The sequence below is a fragment of the Pongo pygmaeus genome, chromosome 9 (assembly GCF_028885625.2).
Source record: "Pongo pygmaeus isolate AG05252 chromosome 9, NHGRI_mPonPyg2-v2.0_pri, whole genome shotgun sequence".
Classification (NCBI taxonomy): Eukaryota; Metazoa; Chordata; class Mammalia; order Primates; family Hominidae; genus Pongo; species Pongo pygmaeus.
This window is the reverse complement of record NC_072382.2, coordinates 6666744-6679501: the sequence shown is the minus strand read 5'-3', so window position 1 is coordinate 6679501 and position 12758 is coordinate 6666744. Positions and strand designations below refer to the sequence as shown.

Below are 12758 nucleotides of genomic sequence, written 5' to 3'. Positions count from 1 at the left end.
ACACAGCAGGTTGCACTCACGCAGCAGGTTACGCACACACAGCACATTACACACGCACAGCAGGTCACACAGCAGGTCACATACAGGTGACACACAGTAGGTCACACTCACACAGCAAGTCACACATAGCGGGTTACACTCACACAGCAGGTCACACTCACACAGCACAGGGACAGGGCAGGCATGTGACAAGCACAGAGCAACTGCTGGCTGGATGTTCAGGATGGGAGCCTGGAATCCAGGGGAATTGGCCTAAGGAGCAGGTTCTGGGGTCGAATCCCAGGACTGGCCCTGGGGTCCTGGGTTACCTGGGGAAAGGGACTTGCACTATTCAGGACTAGCGATAATGACCCCACCTCGTGAGCAGGGCAGGATCAGATTCTGTTCTGAGCAGGTTCAGGCCGAGCTGGCCACACCATGGAGGTGATGTGTTGAATTTAGCTCCTTCACCCCTAAAGCTGGCTCCAGGAGGCTCACGGAACAGGTCAGAAAAAGGATTAAATATGCTGGCTGTGGCCTCTTCTGGGGCCCAGGAGCCTCCCAGCAAGCACCAGGGTGGGCGTGGGTACCAGGGAGAAACCCAAGTCAGTGGCAACGACACAGTCAACCTCCAGGGTGCGGCGCGATGGTGCACATTCACAAAACCAAACTCTGCCACATGCATGGCAGAAAGGATCCCCGAGGAGCAGGATGCACCCACACGATTGTGGCGAGCAGTCAGTATTTTAATTCAGGTCAGGCTCCGACACCTGGGGGGACGGGGCCCTGCCTGCCCCACCCTAAGGTGGAACCCCCAGCTGCTCCTGGGAACAGGATCATTTACAAAAATAAATATGAAAAAAGCAGCAACTCTTTAGTAATCATGGAATTAATCTGACAGCAATTAAATGTGTTTAAGCATCTGGCATATCTCCTAAATTGCACCAAAAGAATTTGGAAGCACTTGGTTTGGTCTCAAAGGCAAAAGGAAAGGACAAGGAAGGGGCCAGACCTCGCCAGGCCCCCGCCCCCCTCACATTTCCGAGTCGGCATACATCCCGTTGATTAAGTAGTCCACCTGCGTGTAGTCCTTCTTCTTGTAGCTCTCGTAGGCCTGCAGGGCAAACAAAACCAAGACTGTGATGAAAAGGGTCACCCCGAGTAACAGCACCACCAGGAGAAGAGTTTTGTCCACCACGGCCCGGGTGAGGGGCTCGGTGGTGACCACCATGTACTGGCCTTGGGTGCTGGGCTGGCACGAGTCCGTGGCTGGCATCTTAGTGCCCCCTGAGCTCCTGGGTGTTGGCCCAGTGGAATCAGTACCTGGTATGGCTTCAGTCTCTACCTGCTCTGGTGCCTGGGGTGTGCCTGGCCCAGCGGCCCTCTGGGTATATGGCGTGGGACTTGGCTGTGTCGTGGGGGACATGGCCTCCATCTCAGGGATTGGGCTGGTGTGAGGCACTGGCATTGGGCTGGCAGTTGGCTCCCTGGCTTGTGCCTTCGTGGTGGTCACCACTGTGGGGATGGGGGCGGGCTGTGGGGTTGTGTTTGAGGGCGTGGGTGTGGATTTATTTGTTGTGTTAACCACAGGCTGGTTCACTGACACCTGGCTAATGGGACCTTGTGCTTGGGGATGCGTAGGGGGTGCAGGGCTTGCCGCGGTGTCACTGGGCATGTGCTTGGAAGGACTTGGACGAGTGCTCATGGGGCTGCTTGTGTTTGCTGTGGTCGCTACAGTCTGAGCACGTGTGGCCAACGTGGCCAGGGTTGCTGTTCTTGGCAACGTGCTGCTCTTTGGCACTTGTGCGAGGGCTGTGCTGAGAGATGGATGCCCAGTGGCGGCAGTGGATGGGCTCCGCCCTGCAGAAGTGGATGTGGGCGCAGGGGGTGCGAGTGTCGTGGGAGTGCTGGAGGCCGCAGTCGTACTGGAGGCCACAGTCGTAACAGAGGCTGCAGTCGTAACGGAGGCCGCAGTCGTACTGGAGGCCGCAGTCATAATGGAGGCCACAATCATACTGGAGGCCACAATCATACTGGAGGCCGCAATCATACTGGAGGCCGCAGTCGTACTGGAGGCCGCAGTCGTAACGGAGGCTGCAGTCGTAACGGAGGCTGCAGTCGTAACGGAGGCTGCAGTCGTACTGGAGGCTGCAGTCGTACTGGAGGCTGCAGTCGTGGGAGCAATGGAGGTCACACCATCAGCTGCACCTCCTGAATTTGCTGGTTCACTCACATCTGTCCTGCTTGTGTCCTCTGTTGTGAGTTCCGTAGAGTTGAGGTGGGCTGCCGAAGTCCCTTTGGTCAATGTGACAGGAGAAGCTGCTGCCATGGTTACATCCTCAGATGCTTTATTATCAACTGTTTCCACAGATGCATTCCTCTTGACTAATCCCTTCCACATTTTGTTAGGGACAAAGTTGCCTTAAAGTCAGAAAAAGGAGAAAAAGAGAGACAATCATGCTCAATCCCGCGCAGGGGGATTGCTCAGGGATCGGCTTCCACCCAGGCCTGTGGGGCCCCCTCCTCAGCCCAGCCAGGGTCGGGGGAGGTGATGTGCGAACATGCTTCCTCCCCATCTCTCTTCCCACTGTTGGCATGCAGCTCATTGAAAAAGCCTTTGTCAATTTGATTTTAAAACTCCTTTGCCCTCTATGAACCTCTCTGCCCATTGAAGGCTTCAGACCTTCACTGTTTGATCCAATTCCCAAAACATCAGAGTAAAAGTCTCACACAACAGGTGTGATTCACCATTAAAAGCCCACTGAACGCACACCCAGGTTTACAAAGCAGATAAACTGCACAGGTATTCACATCATAAAAGAACGCTTGGCTTTGTGAAAGGATTCACTGCCGGAATTCTTGGAAATGAATGGCACAGAGGGGGAACGCAGTTAAAGATCTGATGTATGAAGGAACCAATTCCCCAGTGAAGATTCAACTTAGAGATGACATCAAATCTTGCAGGCCAAGCGAGCAAACCTTTCAGGGCTCAGCTGCCTGGTCCTGCTGGGGGCTCTTGGCCTACCATGGCCCTGGAGAAGGAAGGTTGGCCTGACAACCCTTCCCTGCCCGGCACCTGGGAGGGCTGGGGTTCCTGACGCGTTGGCCTGGGTTTGCAGATGCTGCTTTCATGGGCTCAGCACGCTTTGTGGCCACCGTGGGCCCATCTAGCAGTCACACAGCTTTCTCACTTACGTGGATCGTTGGATGCCACATGGCTTTCAGATAAGGACAAGGAGAAAATCCAAATGAGCACAAGAACTGTCCACATCTTGCAGATGGGCTGGGAGCAAGGCTGGGCGGTCCCCGAGGCTCCCAGCCAGCCAGCTCCTCAGGCTGCTAATGGTTCCCTCCTGCTTGGCCAAGGGATCTGTGGTTAAGAAAGCACGCTGGTCAGAAGGCGTCTGGCCAGCAACACACAGCCTTGCCTGAGAGCACCTGCTGTGGAGGGCTCTGGCAGGGTCCAAGGTGCAGACTGAGCCAAGTGCTGAGACCAGGGCCTGGTGCCCAGGAAGACCTCAGCCATGGTGTAGTAATGATCTGCCCTGTGCTTTGCATCTGATCACTTCTTGACCCGATTTCACTGTGAATCTCAACCTGCAAAAGTTCCCATTCTCCCATCCTAGAGTTCAGAGTTTAAAGGAGCAGGAGAGAGGGCTAAAACTTGGCTGTGTTTATAGGGTGAAGGCCTTCTCATCACCAAGACTGGTCAAGTCTTCCTCCTCAGCTTCCCCCGTGGTCTGCAGAGTACAAATCAAGCCTAATGCACCCCATGTGCACCCCGTGACAGGTGACTGTGCCTTTCACATGGGAGATACTACTTAACCATTCATCCATCAATCCAACCATTCATCCATCCACCCGCCCGCCCACCCATCCATCCACCCACTATTCTACCAATCTACTCATCTCTCCATCCATAAGTCCATCCATCTACCCACCCATCCATCCACCCACCCACCCATCCATCCACCCACTCACCCATCCATCCATCCATCCATCCATCCACCCACCCATCCATCCATCCACCCACCCATCCATCCACCCACCCATCCATCCACCTACTCATCCATCCATCCACCCACTATTCTATCCATCTACTCATCTGTCCATCCATAAGTCCATCCATCCATCCATCCACCCACCCACCCATCCATCCATCTATCCTACCCACTATTCTATACATCTACTCATCTGTCCATCCATAAGTTCATTCATCCATCGATCCATCCATCTACCCACCCACCTATCCATCTATCCACTATTCTATTCATCTACTCATCTGTCCGTCTGTCCGTCCATCCATCCATTCATCTATTCATCCACTTTTCCATCCATCTACTCATCTGTCCATCCACCCACCCACCCATCCATCCATCCATCCACCCACTATTCTATCCATCTACTCATCTGTCCATCCATAAGTCCATCCATCCATCCACCCACCCACCCATCCATCCATCCACCCACCCATCCACCTACTCATCCATCCACCCACTATTCTATCCATCTACTCACCTGTCCATCCATAAGTCCATCCATACATCCACCCACCCACCCACCCATCCACCTACTCATCCATCCATCCACCCACTATATCCTATCCATCTGTCCATCCATCCACCCACCCATCCATCCACCCACTCATCCATCCATCCATCCATCCATCCACCCACTACTCTATCCATATACTCATCTGTCCATCCATAAGTCCATCCATCCATCCATCCATCCATCCACCCACCCACCCACCCACACACTCATCCATCCATCCATCCATCCACCCACCCATCCATCCATCCATCCATTCACCCACCCACCCACCCACCCATCCTTTCATCCAGTATTTACTGAGTGCTTACTCATGTGCCAGGCAGTACACTTAGGACAAAAAGGTGAAAAACACACAACCTCTTCAGGGACCTGCAGTCCATAGGAGACACAGAAAAGAGGTCATTGCAGGCCGGCACAAGCATTGTGCAGGGTGTGACTCAGTGCTGGGAAGAAGGAGGAGACAGTATGCGGGCAGGCCTTGAAGAGTGAGGTAGGCTGGTCCTCTGGGCAGAAGCCCCAAGGATGGCTGGGCCCCAGAGGACGGGGTGCCACAGGGGCCCAGAGGACACAGTTCAGCCAGTGGTGGTGTGGTCGGCATGCCAAGGAAGGCTTCCTGGGAAAGCGACGCCTGGGCCGCATTCTGAAAGCTGGGTAGGGGTGGGCAGGCAGGTGGAGAGGGAGCAGCAGATGACAACAGCAGGGTCAGAGGCAAGGAAGAGCGTGGTGAGGCAGGAATTAGTCTGGAGAGCGCGAGGAGGCCCCATGAGCCACATGGCAGTTTAGATTTCACAGTAGGCGGATGGGAGTGCCTGCAGGGCCTTAGACAAGAACAGGAAGGTGCTTTTAGCAAGAGGGGAGGCAGGGGCAGCCAGTGAGGGGCAGCGATCCCGGCACCTGATACAGAGGCTCTCTCAATGAATGAAGGCGTGAGTGAATGAGTGACTGCCCCACTTCAGAGACTGCAGTGGTCCCCACAGCTGGCCCAAGTCGCTGTAAAGCAAAGCCCTCTCCTTCATTCTAATGCTCCACAGAAGTGATGTGGACGCCTTAACACATTTTTATTTTTTTGAGATGGGTCTCGCTCTGCTGCCCAGGCTGGAGTGCAGTGGCATGATCGTACCTCACTACAGTTTTGACCTCCCAGGCTCAAATGATCCTCCCACCTCAGCTGGGATCACAGGCGCATGCCACCACACCTAGCTATTCTTTTTTTTTTTTTTTCTGGAGAGAGGGTTCTTGCTATGTTGCCCAGGGTGGTCTCCAGCTCCTCAGCTGAAGCAATCTTCCCGCCTTGGCCTCCAAAGTACTGGGATTACAGGCATGAACTACTGTGCCTGGCCCTTAACGTATTATAAAAAAAATTATTTGGTTTGGTTGATTTGTTTTGTTAGATAAAATAATGAAAACAGACACAAGGAAATCAGCACTTAGCAGCCCATAGCAAAGTGGGGCCCCAGCTGCATAGCTGTAGGTGGACTGGGGCTTGGGGGTGCTGGGTGAGCTGCCCATTGGTCACTCAGGGACGAAGGGGCCATTGAATGCATGAGTGGCAGGAGCAGCCTTTTAGCTCTTTCAGCATTCACTGTCATTCCCTTGAGGAAGCTACCGTAATAGGGTCAAGAGACCATACAAGGGGAGTGGGAGACCAGCAGGACATGCAGAGGCCAACAGCACTGCCTGCGTTCCAACCCCAGCTCCCAAGCTCACTAACCAAGTGACAGGTGCGGCCACAGGACCTCTGAGCCCCGCTGAGCTGCATGGCAGTGGCATGGGATCCCGCGGGCAAGGACCCAGCATGGCTCCTGGCTTAGCCAGCAGCCCACCCGAGAAGCACTTCCCGCTACGCAAAAGCAGCCACTGCGCAACGAGAAGCCCCTGGGTGGCTTCCTGCCTCCTGTAATCCATGTGGACTATTGTCAAGCTGCCCCGGGGCTGGAGAAAGCCCTTAGAGCGCACACTCCTCTGGAAGGCTGGTGTGTTCCATGAGACTTCTGGTCTCTTTCCCAGAGTCACTAACTTTTCTCTAGCTTTAAATGGTGCTTTCTCTTCAAAATGGTCTGTAAGGGCTCCTGATGTGTTAGGGGTTTAGAAAAATTACTTGGCCTTACAAACCACAGATCTAGAGTGCAAAAAGCATTCTTTGTTCTGACAGAAAAAAAGTGTGGCGGGGGGATGGGGAGAGAAGAAACTAACCAATATCACGCAAGGCAGAACTGAAACTGGAAGGTTTCGGGCACAAAGAACTCACAATCCTCCACAGGCCAAGGCCGTGCAGCTGTGCTTTTGATAAATATGAGTATTTAAACGGCTCTCTCTTGGGCCAGTAACATCTACCGAATGTTTTTAAAATGCTACCACCCCTGGTATGTTCCCCAGGCCTGAGCCTGGGATTTGAGGTCCTCTGGGTAAGTTAAAGGTGAGATGACGTGGCAGGGGCTTCTTATGGGTGAAGAGGGTCTCGGCTCCTGAATGTACCCCAGCCCCAGGCCTTCTGCTGCCCCCTCACTACAAATCTCTAGGGCAGGGGCCAGCACACTTTCTCTATAGAGGACAGGACGGCAAATATTTGGGATTCTGTGGGCCATTCGGTCTGTGTCTTAGCTACTCCATTCTGCTGTTACGGTACAGAGGCAGCCCTGGAATAGAAGTAAATGGTGGGCACGGTTGTGTCCCAATAAAACTTTATTTATACAAACAGGCAGCAGGAGGGATTCGGCCACAATTTGCTAGCCCCTGCTTTAGCACTTCAGCCAGCTTCAGGGACCGTGCTCCAGCTACAGCAGGGAGGATCAGACTCAATGTACTGAATGAACCTCCTCCTTCTTGTCCAGTTTCTTGCCTTGGAACAGACAAGGACCTTCTCCTTCCTGAGAGGGGACAGCCTTTCATCATCTTCTGCTAAGAGACGCCCCTCCACCACCCTGCATGAGTGAGACACAGCCTCCCTGCAGCACAGAGGAGGCTTCTGTGAGTGCCCACGGCATCACCAAGGTCAGTGAGAACCTCTTGAGGTAACTTGCATTTGTGTCACGAAGCCGAAGAGGGTTGCAGGTGATTGCGTGATCCCCATCCTGTTCATGGGCCACCACCCCAGTCCACTCAGAAGATAAGGCCTCCTGATCAGACCCAGTGACTCATGCATGTAATCCCTGCACTTTGAGAGGCCGAGGCAGGCGGATGGATTGAGCTCACGAATTAAGAGACCAGCCTGGGCACCATGGCGAAACCCCAACTCTACAAAAAATACAGAAATTGGCCAGGCGTGGTGGTATGCATCTGTAGTCCCAGCTACTTCAGAAGCTGAGGTGGGAGGATGGCTTGAACCTGGGAGGCAGAGGTTGTAATAAGCCAAGATTGCACCTCTGCGCTCCAGCCTGGACCACAGAACCAGACATTGTCTCAAAAAAAAAAAAAAAAGGAGGCAGGGCCTCTGACAGTTAAGGGCCACAGACTGGGCCTTCCTTGGTTACTATAAGGCCTGGCTGTCTTTCCTTTTCCCTTGACGCTCTGATCCTCTGATGATCTTGCAAAGCTCCCTCTGGGCTCACTGTCCCATCACCCAACAAGCAGGCCCAGCCTGCAGGGCCAGGACACTCACCAGAGGCCGCTGCTAAGGGCATGCTCCCAGCCTGGGCCATCTTCCTCCTTGGAGAGCTGTGGGCTTGGCACTGCGTCGCTGGGTAAAGTCTGGCTTTGCAGGGGGTGAAAGCCACGTGGTGGGGCACTCCCGGGCCATGCCATCCTTTGTGGCACATGTGAGACGAAGGTAGACTCTCCACTCTAGTAACAGACGCATCTAGAGTTTGAAAAAAAGTCCCCTTAGGAAAGGCATGAAGGAAAATTCCAGTGAGGAGGGAGGCACGGAAAGAGCAGCATTCAATAGATCATTCATTCCACTGGGAAAACGACAACATGGATCGAAGCTTTCAATGTCAAAACTTCCAGTGCAGGCTGGGCACGGTGGCTCACACCTGTAATCCCAGCACTTTGGGAGGCCGAGGCTAGTGGATCACAAGGTCAGCAGTTCGAGACCAGCCTGACCAACATGGTGAAACCCCATCTCCACTAAAAATACAAAAAAATTAGCTGGGCGTGGTGGCAGGCGCCTGTAATCCCAGTGACTTGGGAGGCTGAGGCAGGAGAATTGCTTGAAACCAGAAGGTGGAGGTTGCAGTGAGCCGAGATTGCACCACTGCACTCCAGCCTGGGCAATAAGAGCAAAACTGTGTCTCAAAAAAACAAAACAAAAAACAACAACGACTTCCAATGCAGCAACTTCTACTGCAGTTTCTTCTAAGGAAGCACTCAGACAGATGTCCAAAGATGATCTACAAAGATATTTCTCAGAGCATTATTTAGAAAGAGTAAAAAACTGGAATAGTTCTGTCAAGTATGGCCCCATTCATATATAAAATACTATGGCAACTGTTAAAAATACACAACTCTCTACTTATTGACATGGGAAGATATATAGCATGCATCAGTAAATGAACAAGGCATGTTACACAGCAACGTGTGGACCATGATCCTATTTTTGTTAAAAGAGACATTTATTCAAGGGTCTGGAAAGATTTGCACTAGAATGTTAATGAATATCCCTGGGGAATGGATTCACCTGTGATTTTCATTCTCTACTTCATATCTTTCTTTCTTTCTTTTTTTTTTTTAACAAGCACTTATCACTTTCGGAAAACATTTCTGAAAGGCTCCAAGGAAAGAAAACAGCGTATTTTCTTCAAGTACTTCAAGCCACTAAGCAGAAAGGCACAGAGTTATCCCACCTGATACAGTTTCACATGCTGATTTCCATAATTTAGAGAGACTACACGATCTATATACCAGGAGAGACATTTTCCTAGGAGCCAACCAAAACTTTAGAGGAATCCAGGAGCAAAGCCATAATGCAAAGATGTTAATCGGCACAAATGATTCTCTCATTCATGAATATTTAATGTGAACTCAGGAGATTACAGAAACAGCTCGTCACCTCTTATCATGGGAAGGTTATCAGTAGGTGGTGATATCAAGGACCACCATGGGCCTGCTCCCAACACAGATGCCCATGTGTGCACACACAGCCACACATACATGCACTTAGTCACACACGCTTGTGTGCACACAGCTGCACGCATGTCCATCTGCACATGCACACATGCCACCACACATGTGCACTCACACATGCACACACATACACATGCAAAATCACACACACAAAGGTGAGGGCACACACACGGAGCATGTCCACAAGGCTATCTCAGGACACTCCACGGGTTTCTCAGGAAACTTCTGCTGGATACCATCACCACTTATTCCCTCCCAGCCGGTGGGGCTGGTGGTCACTCCCACAGAAACAGGAATTGGCCACTGTGTAGTCGAGAACAGGCCTTCGTTGTCCTATGACTTCATCCCTCTGCTATGGTCTTGCCTCCACTTTCCAACAGAATATTCTAAATGTCAAGATCCCATGAGGGAACCTGTGGTCATCTATGTAAGTTGACTCATGATGGACAAACCATTAACAACATTTAAAATAACTGTTTCCCCTGCAAAGGCTTCAAGCCAAAATTAGGATGTGGGTCTCGGGACCCCACCCAGTTATTCTCATTATTATGTGGTAAAGGGAGACTGGGTAGATCAGGGTCTTAGACCATAACAGATGGGAAAAAAGAGACCCCAGGGGCAGGAGAGGAATGAGCGAGAGAGAATTAAATTTGTATTAAGTTGGAGACCAGGGCAGATGGAAAGACGGAAGGTTAGGCTGGCATTGGGAGCTCCCTTCTTCAGGGGTCAGCTCCCCATAGGATCTGCAAGGAAGGTGCAACAGGATACTCCCTTGAGCCAGGTGACACTCCATGAGAAAGGCACCCCCAGACTGTGCCCCTGGGTGTCAACCTCCCTATCCTTTTCTGGTTCATGACCTCGAGACGCCTCCCAAGGCATCTTGTCTGAATTCTTGTGTTCTGAACCTTGGCTTGTTATATGTGGAGCACTTTATGCAAGTTACACAAAACTGGACTCCAGGCGTGGTGCTGCATGCCTGTAATCCCAGACACTCAAGAGGCTGAGGTGGGAGGATTACAAGCCCAGAAGTTTGAGTTCAGGCTGGGCAACACAGTGAGACCCCAATTCTTAAAAAAAAAAAAAAAAAAAAAAAGGGAAAGAAATAACTTAATTCTTTTTTTCTGGCATAGAGAGGTTCCAAAGACCAATCCTGAAGCTTGGTAAAGGACTACAGCTGTTACCCCCACATTCTATCAGGCTATGAAGACTCACTCAGCAGCAACATGGCCAGGCCCCCACACCAAGTTAGACAAGCTACAGATACCAAGGAGTAGGAACTGCAAAAACAAATATAGGGCAAACTGCAGGTACCTAATCCTGACACGTCACCTGGCTGAACTTTGGTAGCAGAAGCCCAAGGAACACAGACTTATGGCTTTGTGTATATAGACATTGTCCTGTAGTCCAAAGGATGTGACTCTGTGGCAGACGGGAACCTGGAACATTGGACATTTATTATATTACATTAACTACCTTGCTTGCTTCCAGGTTTCTGGAAGTTTTGGTATCACAGCTAAATGCTAGGGCCTAGTTTTTGCTAAGAACGTGGGTAGCTCTGACATTCCTTTGTCCATTAGGCAGATCCACTGTATAAATGGAAAAATTTGTATTTTAAATATTTTCCGTGCTGATTTTACTGAAATGTTAGAGATTTTCCTGGGGCGAGGGACAGCTGCAAGTTGTTAAAGTCAGATTTCTAAGCACGATGATTATTTCTGGTGGCAAACCATGCGTGTGGAGGCCGATTTCTCCTATCAGCCTAACGATTAAGTCAACATGCTAAGCAGCCACACGGGGGCTACTAAGTGACTCGCACGGGGGAAGCAGGCGGGGAGACAGATGGGCAGGGGAGGGAATCTGGGGCAATGCACAACCTCCACCCAGGTAGAGAGACGGTCTGGGGGATAGGTCTGGGTCACTAAACTAAGAGCGACACTTCTTGGGGTCCAGTCCCGTCCCGGGCTTGCCCGGGAAAGACCCCAGGACAAATTCGCCCCCCTTCCAGAGTGTCCCCATTCTGCTCCCAAAATGGGACAAGCGGGCCTCTTCTCCAGTCTGGGACCCCCTTCAGCCCTCCTCCCTCCTGCCTCTTGGGCCCCCAGCCATGCTCGGCCCCCAGTTGACTCCTTCAGTACCTGCACTGCTCAGCGTCTTGCACTCTGTGCGTGCCCCATCCGCCGCTCCTCCTGTCCGGTTCCTCCTGCCTCAGCTCCACTCACTCTCCCACTGCCCCTCGTGCCCCCATCCAACCCTCCTCCTGCCCCCCCATCTCTGTCTCTCAGTCCCAAACCGGTCAGGGAGCCCTGACAACAGCTCTCCGGACGGCAGTGCGAGCCCTTACCCGGGCGCAGCAGGCCCGCGGCGGCCTGGTGGCCCTCGGACAGTAGGAAGGAGCCTGAGGCCCGGCGCGGGGACGTGGCCGGCACCGCAACCCAGGGAGCTCCGGGCAGCGCGCCCTGCCTGGGCCCCGCCCAAACGCCGGAAATGACGTCACGGAGGGCGGGGCGGGCCTGTTGGTCGGGGCGAGGAGCGGCTGCGGCGGGGCCTGTGGCGAACGGAGGCGAGCCGGAAGTAGGGGGGGTTGTCTGCTCTCAGGCCCCGCCTCCCCGGGGCCGGCTCGGGCCACGTCTCGCGTGCTGCCAGAAGGAGCTATTTTGAGCAGGTCTGTGGCGGAAGTGGGTGTTCCCGGGTCTCGGCTGCCCAGCTGTGCCCGCTGCCGTCTTGGGGTCCCGGGGTGCCCGGGTTGGGCTGGGTGAGCTCAGAGGCACCTTGGCGGCGGCCAAGCCTGAAGAGGCGACCTCGAAACGCCTCGTGAGACCTTTCGCGGGCACACGCCCTTCGCGTTCCTCCGCTTCCTCCCACGTTTCTTAAGCCCCTGGCGGGGCGCTGGGGTGCCCGGTAGCTAAGAGTGGGGTGGCAACGAGCGTTTCTGTGCACCCGCAGCGTGCCACGCCCGTGCTAAGCACTTTGCCTACAGAGCCAGTAGCTTAATTCTGCAATAGCACAGTGAAGAACTTAGCGCCATTTTACAGACGTGGAAACAGGCTCATCAAGTGCTCTGTAATTGTAAAACCTGAGATAACAAAGGAGCAAAACGGAATGTAGAGGCAAGTGTGTGGGACTTGACTTTGGTTAGAAATAGGCTTTGCAGGTCGGGCGCGGTG

The 12758-nt window shown here is 52.9% G+C and overlaps 1 protein-coding gene across 2 annotated transcripts; it reads right to left on the bottom strand.

Annotated features, from left to right (window-relative positions):
- Window positions 1-707: 707 nt before the first annotated feature.
- C9H11orf24 (chromosome 9 C11orf24 homolog) lies at window positions 708-12112 on the bottom strand. 2 transcript variants are annotated; one of them, XM_054439260.2, is made up of 4 exons: window positions 11730-12112; window positions 8132-8329; window positions 3175-3349; window positions 708-2400 (listed from the first exon to the last, which is right to left on the bottom strand). In XM_054439260.2, the coding sequence occupies exons 3-4, from the start codon at window positions 3248-3250 to the stop codon at window positions 1013-1015; spliced, it is 1464 nt and encodes a 487-aa protein (XP_054295235.2). In that variant the 5' UTR covers window positions 3251-3349; window positions 8132-8329; window positions 11730-12112; the 3' UTR covers window positions 708-1012. The 2 variants fall into 2 exon arrangements, with proteins under 2 accessions (XP_054295235.2, XP_054295236.2); XM_054439261.2 differs by having other exon boundaries at window positions 11936-12112.
- Between the last annotated feature and the right edge of the window lie 646 nt (window positions 12113-12758).